General features: G+C 37.7%; 1 protein-coding gene across 1 annotated transcript in view; it reads right to left on the reverse strand.

Annotated features, from left to right (window-relative positions):
* The window catches only part of LOC118004277 (disks large homolog 2), a 776,050-nt gene that overhangs the window by 483,047 nt on the left and 265,238 nt on the right, over positions 1-27,765 (reverse strand). The window contains exons 6-8 of the mRNA XM_034995567.1: positions 26,869-27,005; positions 6,869-7,013; positions 4,507-4,645 (exon numbers count right to left, since the gene is read on the reverse strand). Coding sequence (XP_034851458.1) covers positions 4,507-4,645; positions 6,869-7,013; positions 26,869-27,005 — 421 coding nt within the window. The remainder of the gene's footprint in view (positions 1-4,506; positions 4,646-6,868; positions 7,014-26,868; positions 27,006-27,765) is intronic.

The raw sequence follows: 27,765 nt of genomic DNA on the forward strand, positions 1-27,765 counted from the left end.
ACCAAGTGGGATTTATCCCTGGGCTGCAAGGTTGGTTCAACATCCGCAAATCAATCAATGTGATACAATACATTAACAAAAGAAAGAACAAGAATCATATGATCCTCTCAATAGATGCAGAAAAAGCTTTTGACAAAGTACAGCATCCTTTCTTGATCAAAACTCTTCAGAGTATAGGGATAGAGGGTACATACCTCAATATCATAAAAGCCATCTATGAAAAACCTACAGCGAATATCATTCTCAATGGGGAAAAACTGAGAGCTTTCCCCCTAAGGTCAGGAACGTGGCAGGGATGTCCACTATCACCACTGCTATTCAACATAGTATTGGAAGTCCTAGCCACAGCAATCAGACAACAAAAAGAAATCAAAGGCATCCAAATTGGCAAAGAGGAACTCAAATCTCACTCTTTGCAGATGATATGATACTTTATGTGGAAAACCCAAAAGACTCCACCCCAAAACTGCTAGAACTCATCCAGGAATTCAGTAAAGTGGCAGGATATAAAATCAATGCACAGAAGTCAGTGGCATTCGTATGCACCAACAACAAGACAGAAGAAAGAGAAATTAAGGAGTCGATCCCATTTACATTTGCACCCAAAACCATAAGATACCTAGGAATAAATCTAACCAAAGAGGCAAAGGATCTGTACTCAGAAAACTATAAAATACTCATGAAAGAAATTGAGGAAGACACAAAGAAATGGAAAAACGTTCCATGCTCATGGATTGGAAGAACAAATATTGTGAAGATGTCAATGCTACCTAGAGCAATCTACACATTCAATGCAATCCCCATCAAAATACCATCCACTTTTTTCAAAGAAATGCAACAAATCATCCTAAAATTTGTATGGAACCAGAAAAGACCCCGCATAGCCAGAGGAATGTTGAAAAAGAAAAGCAAAGTCGGTGGCATCACAATTCCAGACTTCTGGACTTGATGACTGTCATCATCAAGACAGCATGGTACTGGCACAAAAACAGACACATAGATCAATGGAACAGAATAGAGAGCCCAGAAATGGACCCTCAACTCTACGGTCAACTCATCTTTGACAAAGCAGGAAAGAATGTCCAATGGAACAAACAGTCTCTTCAACAAATGGTGTTGGGAAAATTGGATAGCCACATGCAGAAGAATGAACCTGGACCATTTCCTTACACCACACACAAAAATAGACTCCAAATGGTTGAAAGACCTCAATGTGAGACAGGAGTCCATCCAAATCCTAAAGGAGAACACAAGCAGCAACCTCTTCGACCTCAGCCGAAGCAACTTCTTCCTAGAAACATCGCCAAAGGCAAGGGAAGCAAGGGCAAAAATGAACTATTGGGACTTCATCAAGATAAAAAGCTTTTGCAAAGCAAAGGAAACAGTCAACAAAACCAAAAGACAACCGACAGAATGGGAGAAGATATTTGCAAATGACATATCAGATAAAGGGTTAGTATCCAAAATCTATAAAGAACTCATCAAACTCAACACCCAAAGAACAAAGAATCCAGTCAAGAAATGGGCAGAAGACATGAACAGACATTTTTTGAAAGAAGACATACAAATGGCCAACAGACACATGAAAAAGTGCTCAATATCGCTCGGCATCAGGGAAATCCAAATCAAAACCTCAATGAGATACCACCTCACACGAGTCAGAATGGCTAAAATGAACAAGTCAGGAAACGACAGATGTTGGCGGGGATGCGGAGAAAGGGGAACCCTCCTACACTGTTGGTGGGAATGCAAGCTGGTGCAGCCACTCTGGAAAACTGTATGGAGGTTCCTCAAAAAGTTGAAAATAGAGCTACCATATGATCCAGGAATTACACTACTGGGTTTTTACCCCAAAGATACAAAAGTAGGGATCCGAAGGGGTACGTGTACCCCGATGTTTATAGCAGCAATGTGCACAATAGCCAAACTGTGGAAAGAGCCAAGATGTCCATCGACAGATGGATGGATAAAGAAGCAGTGGTATATATATACAATGGAATATTATGCAGCCATCAAAAGGAATGAGATCTTGCCATTTGCAATGACGTGGATGGAACTGGAGGGTATTATGTTGAGTGAAATAAGTCAAACAGAGAAAGACATGTATCATATGATCTCACTGATATGAGGAATTCTTAATCGCAGGAAACAAACTGAGAGTTGCTGGAGTGGGGGGTGGGGTGGGAGGGATGGGGTGACTGGGTGATAGACACTGGGGAGGGTATGTGCTCTGGTAAGCACTGTGAATTGTGCAAGACTGTTGAATCTCAGATCTGTACCTCTGAAACAAATAATGAAATATATGTTAAGGAAAAAAAAAGAAGAAGAAGAAGGTAGTGGGAGGGGAAGAATGAAGCGGGGGAAATCGGAGGGGTAGATGAACCATGAGAGACGATGGACTCTGAAAAACAAACTGAGGGTTCTAGAGGGGAGGGGGTGGGAAGATGGGTTAGCCTTGTGGTGGGTATTGAGGAGGGCACATTCTGCATGGAGCACTGGGTGTTAATGCACAAACAATGAATCATGGAACACTTCATCTAAAACTAATGATGTAATGTATGGGGATTAACATAAGAATAATAAATAAATAAATAAATAAATAAATAAATAAATAAATAAATAAATAGAAAAAAAACAAAAAACAAACAAAAAAAGTAAAAAAAATAAATAAAAAAATAAGGAGAAATTTAAAATGTTTCTTCTTATACAGAATTTTGTAGCTGGCAGGGCACCCACAGTTTTTCTACCTAAAAGCAGTGTGACTATAAGCAAGTTATTTAACATCTTTGAACTTCAACTTCTACATGTATAAAATAAGAGTGACCCTTCTTTCTGTGTTTTGGCAGAAGTAAATGAATAGTGTAGGTAAAACAGCTAGCAAAGCACCTGGATTATGAAGGGGATTTAGTCAATTTTAATTCCATATGGTGTCTAGTAAGATAAAATGATATTTTCAAATTAAAATCATATAAATATTAGTGATAGAATGAAAGCAAATAGATCATTCCTCTGGTGAATAAAGGTGCTTATATTTATACAATTCTTTAGAGAGTCATGAGGATTATCTTTGCTGCAGCCCTCATTTTAATTAAGAGCAAAGAGATTAGATGTTTCAGCATAGGAAGAAGTTTATATTTGATTTATACCACAGATGCACATTTGCAGCATCTAAACATTCCATTCCTTGGCTAAAGATGTAACAAGCTACTTCAGCAAACCTGAAATTGCAAAATAAATGGAAAATGCTTAATCATTTAAAAAGAAATAGCAAAGGAATGAAAAGACCAAAGCAGGCCTGCGTACCGGTGAGGGAAGTTATGTGGCAAGAAGCCTCCTCTATTTTTTTTTTTTAAAGGCTGACAAATGGCTTCATTAGACAGGCAGATATTAAACCAAAAGGGTCCATCTCTATCATTTTTACACACAAACACTTCCAGAAAAAGTGTGTATGTATTTTTATGTAATCTCATTTCAGGCAAAAGTATTGTTCACTGAGAAAAGCAAGTTGAAGAGCAATTTCTAAAATATGAGCTTACTTTGTAAAAACAGTATCAAGTCCCATCTATATCTGACTGTGAATTTGTATGGGTTTATATGAACATGCAGAAAGTATGAAAGGTTCATGCCAGGCTGTTATATTGGGAACCTCAATGTTGCTCTGGCAGGAGTTTGGGAGAGGGTTTTGTTTCTCGAACATTTTCGCATTATTTCACCAAATGCAATGAGCATACATTACTTTGGAACAAAAATATTTAAAGATAAAAAAAATGTACATTTATTCTTATTTATTCCCATATCCTTAATGGTGACAATTAAGTCAAGGAAGCTAGTCTGCTTTGTGAACTGTCACACCTGACTTTTTCATAGGTGTGCTGTTTAAAATTGGTTTTACTTCATGGCATTAGCAATGTGGTTCTGTGCTCTATCCTAAATTCCTGTCCTGTTCCCCTTTGGAATTAACAGCATATATTAAATTCAAACCATTTGCAGTTAATTTCATCCCTTTTCTTTCTACTTGTAGCTATTGTGCTACAAGGAAGGGTTGACTCATTTCCCAACTCCATTGAATTGTGGGTAGCCATTGGTGTCAAAAACATGGAATTTAGCATCAAAAGACAAAGGTTTCAGTCCCGACTGCCCCACTAACCAGATATGTAATATCGGTATGTACTTCCTTAGTAGTTACCTCTCACCACCTCCTCTCAAGTTAACTATCTGACAAAATGGCTGTCGAGCTCAAACAGCATCATGTGTGAAAGTCTTAATAAATTGCAAAGTGATGAGTACGTATACAGTGCCACTTCTCACAAAGAATTAGTGATTTTGATTCCTAATGATACATGTTTATGAGAATTTGCAGATTTCCACTGGAGACAAGATGATGGTGAGTTTCAGTGGTGCTCAGAAACTTTTGTTAACCCCCAAAGCAATGGCTGACATGTTAGGCAAATGCCGTTTCTTCCCAGGAATGATCACAAATCCAATTAACCAATAAGCACATCTGACCTGGTGTAATCGTCTTCAACAAGCATGTGCTTTGGAATCGGTGAGTACCTTCCTGGAGAGATGGGTGGCAGGGAAGTTTTATATTCTAAAGTTCCATTGTTGCCAGATAGTAGATGGTTTTCCATTGGTGGAGAATAAGCTAAGGGGCGAAAAAGAGAAAAGAGAAGAAACCTGTTATGTGGGTGACTCAATGTGTCATCCTATAGTTCTGTTAAAAATAGGAAGACTTTGCTACATGCCGAGGATTTTCTTGCCTCCCAAGAGGGAGGAGTTACTACTGTCTGTTTGCATTTAATATGTACAAGCACATGGTGACCTTTAGGATTAGAAAGATGGAATAACATTTATATCTATAAACCCAGTTTGTATAATTAGGTGAAGAGAAGAATTGGAGGAGAGACCCAGCACATGTATTTTCAGAAAGATGATTTTCTATTGAAATAAAAATGTTAGCTTTCTAATTGCAGAGCTCACATTCTTTTCACATAATTAATATTCAATCATCAGATCTAGAAGGCTCCTAGGAGCAAGTTCTTATATAAGACTTTAATCCCCAAAGATACTGTACTATCACCCCAGAAAGGCCAAGGATTCTGGCCTTTCTTTTCTAGTCCTCCACAGTAATTCATCTCCCTTCCTCCCTTTTGAATGTATAAAAACGCCTCCTGCCTGGGTCTCCTGCCTCCCACCCCTCTGTAGAAATCCATTTTATAGACTAAGAAATCCAACTCTGATAATGCTGTTCTCCTGCTTAAGTGTTCCCTGTTGCTGCTACTGTACTGAATATAAACTTCCTTTTGTCATCCTTACCAGACTGATCCATTTCAATATCCCACTTACACATATCCTATAGTCCTCCAACAAAGACAACTCTTCCCAATATTTGTACTTTCATCAGTTACCTACAATTTCTGTCTCTTAACACATCTTTGATACTGAAATTTCTTCCACTCTTTAAGATACAATTCAAATGTCACCCTTTCCATAAAGAGTTTTATGATTGTCCAAAGACGGTAGTATCCCTTTCCTTTGAGTCCCAAAGCACATTTACTTTTACCACTTCCATGGCATGTACATCCCTCTTATGTTGCCAAATACTGCTGTTATTCTTATATCTGAATTAGCCTTTCTTCCAAGAAAGGCCATGATTGCATTTCCTTTGTATCCCACATATTACAAGGTGTCATACATATTGAGGTTACTCAATATATATTTTTTGAATTGAATAGCAAGCTTTGTTTTCTTGCTTTTATCACTTTAACGTTGACCTTATATATCCTTCATGAAGTTGCTCAGGGTCTCAAAGCTGATTTTTCTAAATTCATCGAGTTTGGAAAACTTAGAAAGTTAAAATTCTTTCATATCCTAAGGTAAGGCTGATCTCAGCTTACCGCATGCTTGGAAAAGTATGTATTTTGGGGGCAACTCATTTTTGAATCATCATTAAGAAAAGCAATAGCTAACATAATGGGCAGGTAACAAAATTATTCAACCTTTAAATTTCTCTCAAGAGAAACATCTAAATCTAAGACATTAAGTGACTTGCTTAAGACTGGAATACTAATTGATGGCAGGTCCTGAAGATATTCTGAGTTCCCAATCTCACAAACTGGTTTCTCAAAATTCCAGAATGAACAAGCTTACTGATTTTGACAGAACTGTCCCTTAAACTCACAGAAGAAAAAAAAAAATTGCTTCTGAATCTAGTCCCCAGAGACAGAACCTTAAAGTTCTTGCTGACCTATTAAGAAGAGAAGGAAACATGGGGCTTATGTAGGAGTGGATTTTATAGGACTCAACACAGCATCTCATAGTTAGTTGTTGGCCTAGAAACCCCCCACCCACAACTCAATTCTACTGCCATGGTGACTGAGAGCTTTCCCTGGCTTCCCTGCCAATATAATATCCAGGTAAAGATAAGAGCTATGGTGATGGTGATTGAGGATCATAATGCCACCATTCAAGTGCAAGATCCTCTCCCCCAGGAGGGAGCAGAGGTCTATTTTGCCAGTCTTTCTCTTTCTTCATTTGCTATTATATAGGTTTGAAGTAGGAAGGGGGGATACTATGGCATGAGAGCTATCATGTTTTAGGGGCTTGAGAAATAGCCTTTAAAAAGGTGTTGCTCGTACGTTACTGTAATCACACTGTCCATTACATACCTCATTAAGCCTTTCTTAAATGGCGGACTTTCTAACCCATCAGGGTGTCCCACCTTCAAACCAAGGAGTGCAGCACAGCATCCCTTGGAACTATTCCCACAGGTTAAACAAGAGCGAAGAGGCAAACAGAGTACTTTGCCAAATTTTGCAGAATTCCAATTTTATACACCTGGCAGAGGGACACTGAGAATGGCACTTACAGTGAGTAATATCAGGTGGACCATAAGGATCAGTCATATAAATGGTGGTGGGCTTGCCAACTTTTAGATAAACAACATCAGATGTATTCTTCAGTATTGCGACTGCCTCTTCATGCGTCACTTCTTCTAAACTGTAGTTGTTTACCTGAAAGAAAAATAATATTTAATATTAGAGTCAAATCTATGCAGGCGAAAAGAAACAGGCAAAAGGATATACAGAATTATTTAAAGATTAAATAGCAATGATTACAATCCAGTATCTACATCATACTTTGATAGAAAAGATGGATTTATGGCATTAGCAAAAGCAGATAAGCTGTTGATGCTAACAAAACAAAGTTGCTTCTGTCTTTTTCTATGAGAAAGCAATGTATCATAATGCAAATCAGAATACTATTTGTGGAAAAAAGAAAGGAGGGGTCAAATGTCTCTCTTCCTATGCTATGGTTTTTCCAATTACAAACTCATTGAACTAAAAAAAAAAAAAAAAAAAAAAAAGAATAAAAACTAACCAAAGTCTCTCTATTTGGGATATATTTCTTTAAGTAATAGTGACCATATTGTACATATTGTTTTGGAACCTGCTTTTTAAATCTAGAGTGACTGTTAGGCCATATCATAGCATACAGCAACAACATGACTTTGTTTCCTATAGAGCATTGTGTTGCATGGTTGTAATGTAATACTTTAACCAATCTCTTACTAAAGCATGTTTAGTTTGCTTCTAATTTTTTCTACTATAAATAATGTTGCAGTAAACTTTTTTCTGTATTTGCACACAACTCTGATGATTTCTTTGGGATAAATCATACAAGTGGAATTGTTGGACCAGACTATATGAATATTATAAGCCTCCTGATACCTATTCTTAAAGTGCCCTATGGAGAGAGGAACAAGTTTACTCTTATACAAACATTATATGAGAGCCCCAATTTTCCTACAGTTACACCAAACTTGTTTTGTTTTTGTTTTTTTTCACTTAAAAAATTTTTCCCATCTGGGGGCCTGGGTGGCTCAGTCAGTTAAGCCTCCAACTCTTGATTTCAGCTCAGGTCATGATCTCAGGGTCATGAGATTGAGCCCCATGCTGGGCTTCATGCTGGGCATGGAACCTGTTTAAGATTCTCTCTCTCACTATTGCACACTCTCTCCCCCCTGCCCTCTAAAAGAATAAAAATAAATAAAAATTGTTCCCATCAAAATGTTATTTAACAAGTTGATTTTCTAAGGTTAATATTGGAAAACAGGGTTTTGTAGGTGAACAAGTTCAAGGGTACCCTATTCCCATCCACTTCAACAGCAACTCCTTTTTACTGGACAGAAGAGCCTGATGCAAGTGCAATTTTTACTTCGTGGCATTATAGTGGAAGCTCTGCAGCTCTTCTCTTAGATGGTTTTAAAATATTTACAAAGTATTTTAAATAATTTATTCTTATTTGGCTACTATTGTTTTAATGGAGTGATTCTTTAGTTAATTTCTGCTGAAATGATGCAGAATTAAATGTGCCAAAGAGCATTAGATTGGATCCCCTATTCTCTGGACTATTTAATTAGAGCTTTAGTCACAGAATACCTTGCAACATTTTTTTTTTTCTTTTTGTCTCATGTTCTATAAATTCCATGTGCCAATTAATCCTTGATGGTTTAGCCCAAGTTAGGGACCCCAGAACTGGAGGGAACTGGACCTGACTGATGTGTATGAATGCTGATCATGAACTCTCCATTAAGCTATAAACTTTTCCACTGGTTCCTATAGTTCTGTTCTAGACAAGAGACATTCTCTTACATCCTTTTGTATTTCCAGTGTCTAGCACATGTTCATCCATTGGTCAAATACATACCTATTATGTATAAGTCATGGTTCTACATATTAGAGATACAGTAATAAATAGTAAGAAAGAAAATTATAACCATAGCAGAAACTTATGTAGCCTATATTACACTGGGAATTATTCTAAGTCATTTACATACATTAACACAATAGAACCTCACAATAACTTGTGTGGTAGCTAATATAATTGCTTTCACTTTACAGATTAGAAAGGCGTGCCTCCAAGAGGTGAAGAAACTTGCCCAAAGTCATTGATCTAATAGTGGTAGAAGCAGATTAAAAGCAAGCAGTTTGGATCCAGAGACCAGGCTTTTGACCACTCATCTGTATTCCTTTTTCAGATAGAGAAGGTCCCCAGCTCCCTTAAATCTCATATTCTAGTAAGACACACTTCAAGCTTCAAGCATGTTTACTGAGAATGCTTTGCATGCAGATTCTCAGATCCCACCAGAGAACTCTTTAGACCAGAAAGTAGAAGTTGAGCAAAGGGTAGAGTACAGAAGTGGGGATAATGGTGGTTTATAATAATGGTATTTCAGTTGGTTTTTATTTGGTGACTACAAAGTGTTGGAACATTGACACAGATTTTAGTTTTGGAACAGGTGGCACGATATTGGCAACAGAACATAGTGATTTAGAGCACATGCTTTTGAGTCATGCAGACCAGGATCCTGGTCCCAGCTCTTCCTAGTTGTGTTAATTTGGACAACTTAATCTTCTTGGCCTCAGTTTTGGCATCTGTAAAATAGGTATGATAATAATTGCTACCTTAAAGAGTTATTGATGTAAATGTATTAATCTAAGTAAAGTGGCAGGAACATTAAAATACTTATTAATGTTAGCTCTTATTACTATCACTATTGTCATCATACATCTCTCTTCTCAGGAAACAGGAATTCTTGGTGAAATTTTTTGCTGAGCATTTTCCTGTAAACATCTGTGAACTGATGAGTTTAATTAGGGTACTGTTGATGAGGCTTCTGTGTGGTCTTTTTAAAAATTCAGAATAGTACAGGATCTGGACCAAAAAGTGCTCTTTTGTGCTGAAGTCTTCAAAATGTTTTCAACAAAAGTGGGTTTATTTGGGTTAATTATGTGTGTGCATTATCCTATGAACTCTCAAGATAAAGGGCCTACAGCTGGAGCTGATTGTACACAGAGAGAAGGGACATTACACTGATTGGCTAGTTGCTCTTGTCATTGTTTTTTATTGTCTTTTTTCTTTTGCATCAAGTATCTGCGTATAATGGTGAACACTGAACAACTGGCCTGATTTCAGAAAAAAAATTATGTGCATCTGAATGCAGTGTTTCTGTGGGTGCACTACACGGAGAGGGGCATGTGTGCTGCCTGGCCATATGTTTGCAATAGGATGAAGGACTGAGGCCAAGCAGAGAGGTTAGAGATGACAGGACTCATTTTCTACAACAGAAAAGGGAGCACTGAATTTGAGCACGATACAGGGACAAAGGAGGGCAAACTAGCTGAAGAAAGAGGTGCCGAAAAACCTGCAAGAAGCGAGCAGGGTCAGTGTTGTGGGAATCAAATGAGTGCAAGCTAAATGATATGTGATGGGACAAAGGTGGAAGGTGTGGCAGCAGGAGAGTGGTAATAAAGAGGAATGGGCGATATACAGATGGTGAAATGCTGACCTTTCCGTATTTATTCAGGAATACCAACATGGTGGCACAAACTAGGAGGTGGGCATAAATACTACCTAAGACATAGTACAAGGAAATGTGGGAACTCTACAAACACTGTAAAAAAAAAAAAAAATCACAAACTCCAAAGTTAACTTTTTAAGGAGACAAAGTTGTTGATCACTAGATAAGATGAATTAAAAAGGAGCACTAAGTAATGGATAGAATTGTTGAATCACTGTATTGTACATCTAAAACTAATGTAACACTGTGTGTTAACTATTCTGGAAATGAAATTTAAAAAACCTAACAAAATTTAAAAAAATTAAAAAGGGAGACCAATCTAATGTGCTAATGTCAATGATATGAAAATGAATATGCATAAACCAAAGACTAAAATCCCTGCAGTACACTGCAATTCATGGCTATAATAAATTTATTTTAAAAACAGTAACTATAAATAAATATGAAATAATAATAGTTATCTTTGGATAATAGTTTCTTATTTTTCATCTTTTCAGCAACGATCATGCATTAGTTATGGTTAGAATCAAATTAATTCTATATTTTAAATGAACAAGAAAAAAAAACTTCAAGTAAGAACAGAAACAAAGTGGGGAGGCTGGGTGGCAGTCAGTTAAGTGCCTGACTTTTGGTTTCAGCTCAGGTCGTGATCTCAGGGTCATGAGCTCAGGGTCTTGAGATCGAGCCGCATGTTGGGCTCCATGCTCAGCATGGAGTCTATTTAAGACTCTCTCCCCCTTTGCCCCCCATCCACTCTCTCAAATAAATAAATCTTAAAAAAAAAAAAAAAGAACAGAAACAAAGTGCAGTGGCTTCATTAGGAAGCACACACAGCAAGATCTTATGAGTGGTGGAAAATTGGAATGGAGAAGAAGGAACTTGGTTCTCATGGCCAGTGAATTGATTTAATTCTTTTAGAAATAATTGCATATTTTAATCCTAGATGTTTCTAGAAATGAACGTAACTTGGCATAATGAGAGTAAATTTTAAATGTAGCATCACATCTGGTTTCAATTCCTAGATTCATGAATTTTGGTCAGTTAACGTATTTATTGAGCATTAAAACTTCCTTATATGCAAAATAGGGATAATACTGATTTATTTGTTGATTTACTTGTATTTAGGAGAAAGGAGAGATACCATGAACATGAAAAGACACTATATAAGATAGAGCAGTATCCAAATAGTCATCAAACATCAGATACAATGTTTTTGGTGATCCTGTCGCTGAAAATAGCTCCTTGTGTGAAAATGACCACTCCTATCTTCTACAACACTTACTCTTGCAATGCCTCTTCCCTGTTCAAGGATTGATCTTCTAAAGGGCAATGATTAGATTGTCTTTTTTTTTTTTTAGTGTTGAGTGTAGTTAACATACAATGTTACATTATTTTCAGGTGTACAACACAGCGATTCAACAAGTTTGTGCATGAGGCTTTGCTCACCACAAGTGTAGCTACCATCTGTCACCATGCAACACTATTACAATATAATTGACTATATATTCTTTTTTTTTACATTTTTAAAAAATTTTATTGTGTTATGTTAATCACCATACATTACATCATTAGTTTTTGATGTAGTGTTCCATGATTCATTGTTTGCGTATAACACCCAGTGCTCCATTCAGTATGTGCCCTCTTTAATACCCATTACCAGGCTAACCCATCCCCCCACCCCCCTCCCCTCTAGGACCCTCAGTTTGTTTCTCAGAGTCCATAGTCTCTCATAGTTCGTCTCCCCCTCTGATTTCCCCCCCTTATTTTTCCCTTCCTTTTTTAACATATATTATTTGTTTCAGAGGTACAGGTCTGGTTTTCAATAGTTTTACACAATTCACAGTGCTCACCATAGCCCATACCCTCCCCAATGTCTATCACCCAGCCACCCCATCCCTCCCATCCCCCACCACTCCAGCAACCCTCAGTTTGTTTCCTGCAATTAAGAATTCCTCATATCAGTGAGGTCATATGATACATGTCTTTCTCTGATTAACTTATTTCGCTCAGCATAACACCCTCCAGTTCCATCCACGTCGTTGCAAATGGCAAGATTTCATTCCTTTTGATGGCTGCATAATATTCCATTCCTATATATATATATATATATATATATATATATATATATATATATATATACCACATCTTCTTTATCCATTCATCTGTCGATGGACATCTTGACTCTTTCCACAGTTTGGCTATTTTGGACATTGCTGCTATAAACATCAGGGTGCACATATCCCTTCGGATCACTACAATTGTATCTTTGGGGTAAATACCCAGTAGTGCAATTGCTGGATCGTATGGTAGCTGTATTTTCAAATTTTGAGGAACCTCCATACTGTTTTTCAGAGTGGCTGTACCAGCTTGCATTCCCACTAACACTGTAGGAGGGTTCCTTTTATCTGCATCCCGCCAACATCTGTCATTTCCTGACTCGTTAATTTTAGCCATTCTGACTCGTGTGAGGTGATATCTCATTGAAGTTTTGATTTGGATTTCCCTGATGCCGAGTGATGTTGAGCACTTTTTCATGTGTCTGTTGGCCATTCGGATGTCTTCTTTGGAAAAATGTCTGTTCATGTCTTCTGCCAATTTCTTGACTGGATCATTTGTTCTTTATAGATTTTGGCTACTAGCCCTTTATCTGATATGTCATTTGCAAATATCTTCTCCCATTCTGTCAGTTGTCTTTTGGTTTTTTTGACTGTTTCTTTTGCTGTGCAAAAGCTTTTTATTTTGATGAAGTCCCAATAGTTCATTTTCCCTTGCTTCCCTTGCCTCTGGCAATGTTTCTAGGAAGAAGTTGCTGCAGCTGAGGTCGAAGAGGTTGCTGCCTGTGTTCTCCTTTAGGATTTTGATGGACTCCTGTCTCAAATTTAGGTCTTTCAACCATTTGGAGTCTATTTTTGTGTGTGGTGTAAGGAAATGGTCCAGTTTCATTCTTCTGCATGTGGCTATCCAATTTTCCCAACACCATTTGTTGAAGGGACTGTCTTTTTGCCATTGGACATTCTTTCCTGCTTTGTCAAAGATTAGTTGACCATAGAGCTGAGGGTCCATTTCTGGGCTCTCTATTCTGTTTCATTGATCTATATGTCTGTTTTTTGTGCCAGTACCATACTGTCTTGATGATCACAGCTTTGTAATAGAGCTGGAAGTCCGGAATTGTGATGCCACCAGCTTTGCTTTTCTTTTTCAACATTCCTCTGGCTATGCGGGGTCTTTTCTGGTTCCATACAAATTTTAGGATGATTTGTTGCATTTCTTTGAAAAAAGTGGATGGTATTTTGATGGGGATTGCATTGAATGTGTAGATTGCTCTAGGTAGCATTGACATCTTCACAATATTTGTTCTTCTAATCCATGAGCATGGAACGTTTTTTCATTTCTTTGTGTCTTCCTCAATTTCTTTCATGAGTATTTTATAGTTTTCTGAGTACAGATCCTTTGCCTCTTTGGTTAGATTTATTCCTAGGTATCTTATGGTTTTGGGTGCAATTGTAAATGGGATCGACTCCTTAATTTCTTTCTTCTGTCTTGTTGTTGGTGCATAGGAATGCCACTGATTTCTGTGCATTGATTTTATATCCTGCCACTTTACTGAACTCCTGTATGAGTTCTAGCAGTTTTGGGGTGGAGTCTTTTAGGTTTTCCACATAAAGTATCATATCATCTGCAAAGAGTGAGATTTGAGTTCCTCTTTGCCAATTTGGATGCCTTTTATTTCTTTTTGTTGTCTGATTGCTGTGGCTAGGACTTCCAATACTATGTTGAATAGCAGTGGTGATAGTGGACATCCCTGCTGTTTTCCTGACCTTAGGGAGAAAGCTCTGTTATTCCCCATTGAGAATGATATTTGCTATAGGCTTTTCATAGATGGCTTTTATGATATTGAGGTATGTATCCTCTATCCCTATCCTCTGAGGAGTTTTAATCAAGAAAGGATGCTGTACTTTGTCAAATGCTTTTTCTGCATCTATTGAGAGGATCATACAGTTCTTGTTCTTTCTTTTATTAATGTATTGTATCACATTGATTGATTTGCAGATGTTGAACCAAACTTGCAGCCCAGGGATAAATCCCACTTAGTTGTGGTGAATGATCCTTTTAATGTAGTACTGTTGAATCCTATTGGCTAGTATTTTGGTGAGAGTTTTTGCATCCATGTTCATCAAGGATATTGGTCTGTAATGCTCCTTTTGAATGGGGTCTTTGTCTGGTTTTGGGATCAAGGTAATGGTGGCCTCATAAAATGAGTTTGGAAGTTTCCTTCCATGTCTATTTTTTGGAACAGTTTCAGAAGAATAGGTATTAATTCTTTAAATGTTTGGTAGCATTCCCCTGGGAAGCCATCTGGCCCTGAGCTTTTGTTTGTTGGGAGATTTTTGATGACTGCTTCAATTTCCTTAGTGGTTATAGGTCTGTTCAGGTTTTCTCTTTCTTCCTGGTTCAGTTTTGGTAGTTGATACATCTCTAGGAATGCCTCCATTTCTTCCAGATTACCTAATTTGCTGGCATAGAGTTGCTCATAATATGTTCTTATAATTGTTTGTATTTCTTTGGTGTTGGTTGTGACCTCTCCTCTTTCAATTATGATTTCATTTATTTGGGTCATTTCTCTTTTCCTTTTGATAAGTCTGGCCAGGGGTTTATCAATCTTGTTAATTCTTTCAAAGATCCAGCTCCTAATTTCATTGATCTGTTCCACTGTTCTTTTAGTTTCTATTTCATTGATTTCTGCTCTGATCTTTATTATTTCTCTTCTCCTGCTGGGTTTAGGCTTTATTTGCTGTTCTTTCTCCAGCTCCTTTAGGTGTAGGGTTAGGTTGTGTATTTGAGACCTTTCTTGTTTCTTGAGAAAGGCTTGTATTGCTATATACTTTCCTCTTAGGACTGCCTTTGCTGCATCCCAAAGATTTTGAACAGTTGTATTTTCCATTTTCATTGGTTTCCATGAATTTTTTAATTCTTCTTTAATTTCCTGGTTGACCCATTCATTCTTTAGTAGGATGCTCTTATGCCTCCATGTATTTGAGTTCTTTCTTTCTCTCCTCTTGGGATTGAGTTCTAGTTTCAAAGCACTGTGGTCTGAAAATAGGCAGGGAATGATCCCAATCTTTTGGTACTGGTTGAGACCTGATTGGTGACCTAGGGTGTGATCTATTCTGGAGAATGTTCCATGGGCATTAGAGAAGAATGTGTATTCTGTTGCTTTGGGATGGAATGTTCTGAATATGTCTGTGAAGTCCATTTGGTCCAGTGTGTCCTTTAAAGTCTTTATTTCCTTGTTGATCTTTTGCTTAGATGATCTGTCCATGTCAGTGAGGGGGGTGTTAAAGTCCCCCACTATTACTGTATTGTTGTTGATGTGTTTCTTTGCTTTTGTTATTAATTGGCTTCTAAAATTGGCTGCTCCCATGTTAGGGGCATAGATATTTACAATTGTTAGATCTTCTTGTTGGATAGACCCTTTGAGTAGAATATAGTGTCCTTCCTCATCTCGTATTACAGTCTTTGGTTTAAAATCTAAGTTGTCTGATATAAGGATTGCCACCTCTGCTTTCTTTTGGTGTCCATTAGCATGGTAAATGGTTTTCCACCCCCTCACTTTCAATCTGGGGGTGTCTTTGGGTCTAAAATGAGTCTCTTGCAGACAGCATATCGATGGGTCTTGTTTTTTAATCCAATCTGATAGCCTGTGTCTTTGATTGGGGCATTTAGCCCATTTACATTCAGGGTAACTATTGAAAGATAGGAATTTAGTGCCATTGTATTGCCTGTAAGGTGACTGTTACTGTATATTGTCTGTATTCCTTTCTGGTCCATGTTACTTTTAGGCTCTCTCTTTGATTAGAGGACTCCTTTCAAGATTTCTTGTAGGGCTGTTTCGTGTTTTCAAATTCCTTTAGTTTTTGTTTGTCCTGGAAGCTTTTTATCTCTCCTCCTATTTTCAATGACAGCCTAGCTGGATATAGTATTCCTGGCTGCATATTTTTCTCATTTAGTGCTCTGAATATATCCTGCCAGTCCTTTCTGGCCTGCCAGGTCTCTGTGGATAGGTCTGTTGCCAATCTAATGTTTCTACCATTGTAGATTACATATCTCTTCTCCCGAGCTGCTTTCAGGATTTTCTCTTTGTCTCTGAGACTAGTATTTTACTATTAGATGTTGGGGTGTTGACCTATTTTTATTGATTTTGCGGGGGGTTCTCTGTGCCTCCTGGATTTTGATGCCTGTTTCCTTCCCCAAATTAGGGAAGTTCTCTGCTATAATTTGCTCCAATATACCTTCTGCCTCTCTCTCTCTTTCTTCTTCTTCTGGGATCCCAATTTCTAATATTGTTTTGTCTTATGGTATCACTTCTCTCTCGAATTCTGCCCTCATGAACCAGTAGTTATCTTTTTCTCAGCTTCTTTACTTTCCATCATTTGGTCTTCTATATCACTAATTCTCTCTCCTGCCTCATTTATCCTAGCAGTTAGAGCCTCCATTTTTGATTGCACCTCATTAATAGCCTTTTTGATTTCAACTGTGTTAGATTTTTGTTCTTTTATTTCTCCAGGAAGGGTTTCTTTAATATCTTCTATGCTTTTTTCAAGCCCAGCTAGTATCCTTAAAATTGTCATTCTGAACCCTAGTTCTGACATCTTACTAATGTCCGTATTGATTAGGTCCCTGGCAGTCGGTACTGCCTCTTGTTCTTTTTTTGAGGTGATTTTTTCCATCTTGTCATTTTGTCCAGAGGAGAATAGATGAATGAGAGAACAAACCGCTAACAGTGTAACAATGACCCCAGAAAAAAATATACGCTAAACAAATCAGAAGAGACCTGAAACTGGGGAAAAAGGGAGAGAAAGAAAAAAGAAAATAATAGGTAAAAGAAAAAGATCAAGAAAAAAAAGAATATGATCAAATATGATCAGGCTGGTGCATAGATCAGTGCCACACACTAGATTTTGGGTGTTTTTTGGTCTGTTAGAAGAAAGTGCCTCTCAAAATTTTAAAGAAAGAACAATATATGTACAAAAATAAGGATAAATATGATGAAGGGATGGAATATGACTGTAAAGATGAAAATTATAAAAGATTTTATAAAAGGAATTGATAAGAAGCTGGTTGCAAAAAGAAAGAAGAGGATTAAAAAAACAAAACAAAGGGAGAGAATGTGATCAGGCAGGAGACTAGAACAAAGCCATACACTAGAGATTTAGGGTATATTTTGGTCTTTTAGAAGAAACTGTATCCCAAAATTTTAAAGAGATAACAACTTTATATATACACACACACACACACACACAGCAAAAATAAGGTTAACTACTATGAAGAGATAGAATATGACTCTATAAATGAAAAATAAAAAAGATTTTTAAAAAAGGGATTGATAAGATGTTGGTTGAATAAGGGAAAAAGAAAAATTCAAAAAAAAAGAGAAAAAAAAGAAAATTAAAAAAATTAACTTTGAAAGACTAAAGAATCAGGGAAAAAAGCCATAAATTCTACGTGCTGTATTTCCGTAGTGCTGGAGTTCTGCCATTCTCATTGATCAGTAAACTTGGTCTTGGCTGGCTGTTCTTGCTCATCTTCTGGGGGAAGGGCCCGTTGCTGTGGTTCTCAAATATCTTTGCCGGAGGAGGAATTGCCTTTCTGGGCCTGGGGTAAGTAATCTGCTTGGGTTTGCTCTTGGGAGCTTTTGTTCCCTGCAAGCTTTCTGTACAGCTTTGGAGGATGAGAGTGAAAATGGCGGCCTCCCAATCTCTGCCACGGAGGAGGAGCCGAGAACTCGGGGTCCCACTCCTCAGTGAGTCCCCCAGAGAAAAGCAGTCAATCACTCCCATCTCCCTGGTCTCTGGCTGCACTCCATGCTCACCTGGCCTGTGACCAAGCGTTCCTATATCTGGCATCTGACCCCGTGTGGAGTCTCCAAACCCAGCAGATCCCTGCGGTGTGCTCCCGAGCTGCTCCTCCTGGGGGAAGAAGGGGAATCTCCCAGATCTGCCACTTGTTGGGTCCCTGCTGGAGGAGCAGTGGCCCGCCTGTGCCACGGATCACGGTTTATGGCAACCCCGAGCTGAGAGCCCACTCCTCGGCTCCATCTCTGCAGCTGGCTTCCCCACTCCATGATACCTGGGAGCTCTGCCACAATCAGGAACCCCTGGTCTTTCTGTGACCCTGAGGGTCCTGAGATCACACTGTCCCAACGAGAGTTCCACCCCCCACTTAGCCACTGGAGCGATGTCCCTCAGTGGAGCCTACTTCTAAAAGTTCTGATTTTGTGCTCCACGGCTCTATTACTTGCCAGTAGCAGCGGACAGAGGCCTCTCCCCCGCCGTCTGTCTTCACGAATATCGCCTCGGATTCACTTCTCCGCATATCCTCCCTTCCAGAAAGTGGTCGCTTTTCTGTTCAGAGAGTTGCTGCTATTCTTTTCTTCGATCTCCTGTTGAGTTCGTAGGTGTTCAGAATAGTTTGATTCCTATCTAGCTGAATTCCTGCAACCAGACGAAATGTAGGTCTCCTACTCCTCCGCCATCTTGCTCCTCTCCCATTGACTATTTATTCTTTATTCTGTACCTTTTATTCCCCCCTAACTTATTCATTCCATAACTGGAAGCCGGTATCTCATTCAGCATTCACCCATTCACCCTCTAATTAGAGTGTTTTTATCTTTGTAATCCCCCAATTGATGCACTATAAGTAGTAGGCACTTAATAAATGTTGAAACAATTATATAAATATGTTAAAAATTACATTCCAAAGAAAAGCTATCAAAATTCCCTAATTTATAGGACGAATGAGGCATTTGTGTTGAGTTTCTAGATTACACTTGTGTTGAATCAGAAAGGATAAGAAATGAAGGTCTTGCAACAAACAGCACACATTTATGGGACACTCACTCTGTGGCAGGCATGGGATAGAAGGATGAAAGGCTGGTACAGAATGGGAGCACTGGGTTACATCAGGTTATAAGGGACATGATCAAACCTCCAACAGTGTGAATTTCTTTCTCCATTAATCGTTGATGAATTTCTTAACTTTTTATTCCATATATAGACAGAGCAAATAACAATGTTTTTATTGACTTTTCCAGCTTCCTCTACAGCAGTGGTCACCACAATGGACAATATAATATGAACCCAAGGGCAAACCACTGGATACAGGAAGAATTCCGTATCTGAACTTCTATTAATATTTTTATCTATTTTTATGTATGTTTTAAAATGCGCATCATGTATTAGCATAGTGATATATGTATGCAATATAAAGGAGGGAACTATACATATGTTAGAGGCAACTTTTTGTGTTTTACTGGTGGAATGTGTTATTAAAATCATTTTAAAACCATGCTTTGTAGTAGGCACCTATATATATATTAACTATAGAGCAAATTCTATAAACAGAGTTAAACCAAATATAAGCAAAAGAAATAGAAAACAACATAATGGAAGGCTTTAACCCTCAAATAAGATATGTCACTGGATTGCACTGCATTGTAATTTTATTACATTTGAGAAAAATTACAACCGAGTCCAAGAAATAATTATCCAGATTTTTTCCCCCAATGCTTCAGAAAGTACGCTAATTGCAGGGGACAAAGTTTGAAGGGTGAACTATTTCTGAATGCCTTTCAGCCCATTGTTGGAAAATGCTAAAGGATGCTGTACTGGCTTGATAGAATAAGTGTTACCACCAAGATCACCCTCAGGAGAAGCAGTGGAGCAGCTACAGAACAGGCTAGAATGTGATTAGATCAACGTAGGACTGTGGTTCTTAACCTGGCTACACATTGGAATCACCTGGAAGACTTAACATTTTTTTAAAAAATGAAGCATGGTGCCCACCACAGAGATTCTCATTTGATTCTTCAGGGTTGATTGAGGTCTGGACATCCAGAGTGATCAAAAACTTACCATGTGATTCAAATATGAGAGCAGGATTAAGAACCAGAAGGGTTGCGTGAACTGGTGGAGGGAATGTGGCATTAGGACATTGACATCTAGGTCAATTTCACAATTTATTAGTTATGTCATATTGGAAATCCCTTTGTTATCTCTGAGCTCCAACTTTCTCTTTTGGAAAATAAGAGTAACAGTACTGACTGCTCTCTCCATCTCCCAGGGGCTGGAGTGAGGACTATGTGCATGCTAGAGGTGGAAACCTCTTTTGCGTGGAAGCGTGTGCTGGTGGCAGGAAAGAGCCATGTGTAGAGGGCGTTATCCATTTCAGTTCTCATCTAATGTCAGTCTAACAAATGGAAGTGCTTTCAAGTCCTGTTCATTATTCAGAAATTTCTACATATCTGCATTGCCTTCAGGATGATTTTCTTATTAATATTTGGGTGAAACTAGGCAGTTTTGTAAATCACCAAAAAGAATAATTTAGGTGCTCACAACTAATACTCATTCAGAAAATTGTACTGTTTCCACTCACATTCCCTAAATCCACTTAATGTCCTTACCATAGGATATTAATTTTGAAATAAAAATAACACCAGTTAGAATGGCCAAAATTAACAAGACAGGAAATAACAAGTGTTGGCGAGGATGTGGAGAAAGGGGAACACTCTTACACTGTTGGTGGGAATGCAAGCTGGTGCAGCCACTCTGGAAAGCAGTATGGAGGTTCCTCAAAAAGTTGAAAATAGAGCTACCTTATGACCCAGCAATTGCACTACTAGATATTTACTCCAAAGATACATAAGGGGCACATACACCCCAATGTTCATAGCAGCAATGTCCACAATAGCTAAACTGTGGAAGGAGCCGAGATGCCCTTCAACAGATGAATGGATAAAGACGTGGCTCATATATACAATGGAATATTTCTCAGCCATCAGAAAGGATGAATACCCACCATTTGCACCGACATGGATGGAACTGGAGGGGATTATGCTAAATGAAAGAAATCAAGCAGAGAAAGACAATTATCATATGGTTTCACTCATATGAGGAATATAAGGAATGGCACGGAGGACCATAGGGGAAAGGAGGGAAAACTGAATGGGAAGAAATCAGAGAGGGAGACGAACCATGAGAGACTATGGACTCCGGGAAACAAACTGAAGGTTTCAGAGGGGAGGGGAATGGGGGGGGATCAGGTAGCTGGGTGATGGGTATTAAGGAGCACATGCGTTGTGATGAGCATTGGGTGTTACATGCAATGAATTGTTGAACACTACATCAAAAACTAATGATGTATTATATGCTGGCTAAATAAACATAATAAAAAAATTAAAAAAGAGTCACTTGCACACAGCACATCCAGAGTATACGCCACTGAACACTAATTCTAGGTGCTTTATAGCATCACTTTAAGCAAAGGGCTGCATAATGAAGTATGTTTGAAGATTATAGTATTCAAATTAAATTAGTTCCCTGACTACAGAACTTCACTGACCCTTTAATATATTTAAGTTCACGGAGAATCTGTAAGAGAGGTGAGATACAGGTTGTAGAATTTCCCAAACTTAGGTGACATTTTCATGTGACACAGTAATGAGATTAGTATTTTAAAACACACTTGGGAAACACTGATCTAAGGCACTGGTACCATGGTATAGAGGCCAAAACAGAAGACCAAAGATGTACATGTCGAAGATCACTTAGGTCGAATTAATTCTGGCTGGCCATCTGTGAGTCCACCATCTCCCCACTTCACTTCAATGCCTTTCTTACCTTTCTCCTTGTCTACTCCTTCCCTTTAAGGAAACAAAAACACAGACTTATGCTCTAAAAAATGTCAAAGCTCTCTCACTGAGAATTTTTTTCTTTCAATGTCAAGCGAAAGTTATGAAAAAAGTTATGAAAAAAAGAGACTAACTTTCAATCACAATGCGACGAAAGTTTCGACAATCAGCAGCTCACGTTATCCCTGTAGAAAAGACAGTCAGATGACCCTGGATTCAAAGTTGCTGGTATTGTGTAGAAAAGAGATGAAGATGATCACATTTCTGTAATATATGTGGCCCTATTATCATCTTGATAGGGCTTAATAAAAACCAGTGTGTAAAAATATATGAATGAATTTAAAACTTATCAGCACTGTTAACCTCTTGACCATCTGTCTCAAGAAATCAAGGCCAGAAGTTAATGTATTTAGTCTGAGATCACAACACTAAACTACTGGTACAATCCATAAAAATCCGTGTCATTGTCATTTGACAAAATAAAAAAACAAAATTCTAGTGAATGATAATAAGTGCCAAGCAGCAGGGGAATTAAAAATATATTATTTTGATAAAGAGAACAAATACCATGCATCTGAGCACACCATGAAACATCAGAGAGGACTGATGATAAAGTCATTTTATTTGAAACGCTAAGTCTTAGGGCAAAGGTGATAGGCAGGGTAATTTTTTCCTTATTATAGAATAAATATAAAGGCCAGATGCAACAATATTGCCTGTGGTTTTAAAAGGGGGAGAATAACATTCTAAGGAATCAAAAGTTTTGTTAAAAGGGTAATCTACTTAGAGACGATAAATGGATGTGCGGTAAAACTGACTGCAAGAGTGAGAGAAAATGTGTAAAACATCTTAAAAGGCTGAGAAGTGAAAAAGTAGCAAGACCTAAGTTTTCAAACAAATGTAGAAGAGGAATTAGTCTTCACCTGTCTGTCTCCAAGGGACAGAGCTGTGAATAAAGCAAGAAATGTATAGGGAAATGTATTTTGATATAATTTTAAGAAAAAACAAATCTAATGATGGCTAGTATCTAATGGGTAGCTTCTAGGAGGCATTAAATTCTCCATCCTTAGTGTGTTCTAGCAGAGTGAGGGACTAGTTCACGTCGCTTTTCTGTGGATTCTGATGTACCAGTGAGTTGGAATAAGATAACATCTAAGATGGATACTTTTCAATTCTGTGTTATAGTAAGTACTTAGGGGGGAAAAAGGACCCAGCACATATGGTATGAGGAAATTAACAGAGTTTCATTTTAGACCAGTTTGCTTACAGAACTATGAATGAATAACATATGGGGAACTTTTCCTAAGGAGTGAGAGGAGGGAGTGGTGCAAATTGCTTTAGAAAGAAGAATAGCTATTTGGAGAAAAATATACAGTGTGGTACAGCTGGTAAATCACAGAATCTAAATTATTTGTACTTCCTTTGGGGGAGGAGAGTGGAAGAGGAGAAAGATAAAGATGATGTGAATGTAGGGTAATAAAGAGAAAAGGAGGTGGAAAGGAATGACAGAAGGAGAGCATTAATAAATATTGTTGGGCTGAAGCAAGATAATTGGTCCTTTGGGGTGGCTTCCGTGATTTTTTTTATTCTTTTTCTCAGCATTATTTTTCATTCAGAATATTATAAAATGAATCATTTTCTTTCATTTCTAGATTCAGTTTGGCAGTTGCCTTGGAAGTACTAATTATGTTTTCCTTACATAAGAGAGGAGAGACCTATTATTCTTGAAGGTTCTTTTTTTTTTTTTTTAAATAGGCTTTAAAACTCAAAATAGTTAAAGATTATGTCTCAGCTATTTTTGAAATCATTACATGTACAACGAATATCAAGAAAATGGTAACGGAAAAATAGCATGGTGCCTGGAAAATCCTTTGACGGAATTATATAGACTTTGAGGTTTTTAATTTTTTTTTAAGAATTTTAAAATAAAGCTAGAAATTTAAACAGAACTTCAAGCAATCAGCAACACAACATCTAGCTTGATATTACAATAGCAGCAGTTAAAGAAATGCCAAAAGAGTTGTCTACAACCAAACTCTTACAGAACAATGAGTCAAAGGTCAAATGTGTTATTACGACAGCCATTGATTTAGAATGAAAATGTCCTCTTCAGTTTTTTCAAATTTAATGCTACATAAAAGATGGATATCATGGTGTATTTTATTCCTAACAATAAAGTTTGTATTCTTGAGAGAAGTTGTTGGATCTTATACCTCAATAATACTTTCCTGGTTCAGAAGACACAACATCATAAAAAAAACAATTTTTACACGAAAGCCAAAAAACCCCAAAAACCAAAAACAAACCACAAAACACAAAAACTAGCTAAAAAAAAAAATGCAGAATGTCTCAAGAATGAAAATTGTAGTTCTCCTACACGGTATAGGGCCTATTGCTAACAATACCATATTGCATACTGAAAATTGCCAAGAGAGTAGATCTTATGTTAATTGTTCTCACCACACACAAGCACAAAATAATAATAATAGGGGTGAGAGGAAACTTTGGGAAGTGATGAATATATTTATCACCTTGATAATGGTGATGGTTTCTTGGGTATATACTTAATACCCAAAACCATGGAGCTATATACATTAAATATGTAAAGCTCTTTATATGTCAACCATACTACAATAAGATGGTTAAAAGAGAGAAAGAAAGAAAAAGAAAGAAAGAAAAGAAAAAGAAAAAAAAAAGAAAAGAAAAGAAAAGAAAGAAAATGACTTAAGGTGGTAAAGAAGCCCCAACTCTTCATTGCTACTTTGACTGAAGTCATTAATGCCATATTTTTTGCCATCCAGTTTGATCATACATTTTCTCCTGACAGAGTTCCTTTCTGAGTAGTGGTTATTGCCTGGGACATGGTAGGTGTTCATCATATTACTTGTTAAGTAAAGGAATAAATGAATGAATGAATGATAACTAAATAAAATGAAGTAAGGAATTGACTGACAAATTCTAGGAAACAAATGAAAGATCATGCTTGGTGCTTATAAGCCTGAGTGCCTGGATTTGAAATCCAGTTCTGTACATTGTTAACTATAGCACTATGGTCAAGTTTATTAACTTGTTTATTAACAAGTTTATTAACCTCTCTATACCTCAGTTCCTTTTTGCTTATATAAAACAGGTTGTTGTGAGGAATAAATTCATTACAAAAAAGCACTTTTAGAAGTACATGGAACATAGCAAATGCCAAATAAATATTAGTTATCAAGATTTTTATAAAGGTTTATTCAGATAATTCAATACCAAGGTCATTGACAACTATGAAATTAGACCAACGGGACTAAGGACAAGCTGTCTAAAGCCCAGAGAAGTGGGCACAATGTATTCTGAGGTTCAACCTCTGAAGCTTGCACATGTCACAGAAATTACTATCCTGTTGAGAATATAAATTGATCTTTTCCAAACACTTCTCACTCGTGTTGGAGATAATGGCTCCTTGCAGACATTAGAGGCCATGTTTTACAAGGGCAGACATGTGATTAGATATGAATATACTTCTCTTGGGAGCTCTCTTCTAATAATTTTCAGTATTTGATTATTATCCTGTAGGCTTGGTATAAAACAGTAAATAGAGATAAAGTAGTTTTATTAAGTGCAATCCCAAATTTGTACTGCTTATGTGCTGCCTTAATTTTGCTTTAGTTTATCCTAGAACTCCATGGCTTGGGAAGGTCAGCTATGTTCTGGTGTTAGTCATTGCTCAGGGTTCCTGAAGCATGTAGGCAGCTGGTAAATAAAAGAGCTGTAACCCTGTCTGATGGGGGTGGAGAAGGGATCCATTTACACATGTGACAGAACTCAGGTTATGAATTCTGGGAAATCAGGGACTGTTTACACTATCTACACTGGTTGAACAAGGGACCACAGGGAGACATAGAAATGTACACATCAATAAACCAGACAGTGAAGTTCCCTTGCTTATGCAAAGCCCACCTCCCTAGCAGTAGGAATGTAACACTCTCTCAGGCTGGGCTAATAGGTTATATTGGAAAAATAACAATCTGTTTCTTGTTGTATCTGTGAAAACTAGTGAAAATTCAGATTTGTCTTTAAAATGTCAACAAAGCAGATACAATTGTACATGTACTTTTGAAATCTCCCACCACAAAATCTGCTCTCCCTTCTTTTCCATTTCTGCCAGTGATCACTGTTATGAACTGAATGTGGCCATTCCCTCAAATTCATGGCTGACGTTCTAACCCCCAATATGACTATATTTGCAGACAGTCTTTTTTTTTTTTTTTAAGATTTTATTTATTTATTTGACAGAGAGAGACATGGTGAGACAGGGGACACAAGCAGGGGGAGTGGGAGAGGGAGAAGCAGGCTTCCTGCCAAGCAGGGAGCCCGATGCAGGGCTCGATCCCAGGACCCTGGGACCATGACCCGAGGCGAAGGCAGACGCTTAACAACTGAGCCACCCACGTGCCCCTTGCAGACAGAGTCTTTAGGAGGTAATTAGAATTATTAATTAAATGAGTTAAGGGTGAAGCCCTAATCTGATAGGACCGGTGGCCTCATAGGAAGAGAAAGAGATCTCTGTCTCAGCCCAAGCCCAGGGGAAAGGCCATGTGAGGACACAAGAAGAAGATGGTTGCGAGCCAGGAAAAGAGATCTCACCAGGAACTGAATGGGCCAGAACCTTGACCTTGAAATTCCCAGCTTCCAGAATTCTGAGAAAATAAATTTTTTGTTGTGTAAACCACCTAGTCTATGGTATTTTGTTATGACAGCCTGAACTATGACAGTCATACACTGGGAAACAAGAGCTTTATAAATACAAATGTAGTTTTGCATGAATCATACTTACCATTAGCAATCTGTCTCCTACTTGCAACCTTCCATCTTTTTGTGCAGCTCCTCCATCTATAATTTTAGTTACATAAATGCTGTTGTCTCCAGGAATGTGCTGGTTCCCCACACCTCCTGCAATACTGAAGCCCAAACCTATGGGAAAGAAAAAGAAGTTTTGTTTTTTTTTAAGAAAATGCCATTAGCCATATTTAAACAGTCTAAACAAATTAATCCTTGATTTATTACAATGGTAATAAATAACAGTAAGGATTCTACTTCAATCGCTTTTGTTCTTTAAATATTTGAAGATTTGTTGATTAATGCTAATGAGGCAAAGCTCTTGAAGTCAAGCCCATGTGGTCATTAGTTTTGTTCTATTTCAAGACTGTACACCTAACTGTTGCTCCCTAGCTAATTAGCAGATAATGGGTGACTGGCCAGAATAGGGATCAGGCAAAAGGATGTGGAAGAATCCTCGGTGAGGCAGACAAAACACAAGTACTGTCCTGCTCATGTGGAGTTGGTGAGCTCATCTTTGTTGTTGTTCTAGCACAGAGAAGTATTGCCAATCATCTGGGTAGAGACCTAGACACTTCTGATATTTCAGGATTGAAAGTACAGCTGTTAGAAAATTCCAGAAATTCTGAGACAAGAGCCACGAGGAAGATACATGAGCTATTTATGTAATAATTTCAGAGAGAAGATAAGACAAAAAGAAGCTAGACGCTTGTCCTTCTTGTTTTCTTCTCTGGCCACCTTGTCATATTTTCATACTTCTTGGCACTTATTAACCACTAGTGAGGCTAGTAATACGCAAGAAATGAATCATCCGTGTACACAGTCTAAAGACACAAGAAATAGATTCTATATTTTACCTTTATTATTTTTAATAACAAGTCATGGAATATCAAAT

This window comes from Mirounga leonina, unplaced genomic scaffold (genome assembly GCF_011800145.1).
Source record: "Mirounga leonina isolate KUSES-001 unplaced genomic scaffold, KU_Mleo_1.0 Mir_92, whole genome shotgun sequence".
Taxonomy (NCBI): domain Eukaryota; kingdom Metazoa; phylum Chordata; class Mammalia; order Carnivora; family Phocidae; genus Mirounga; species Mirounga leonina.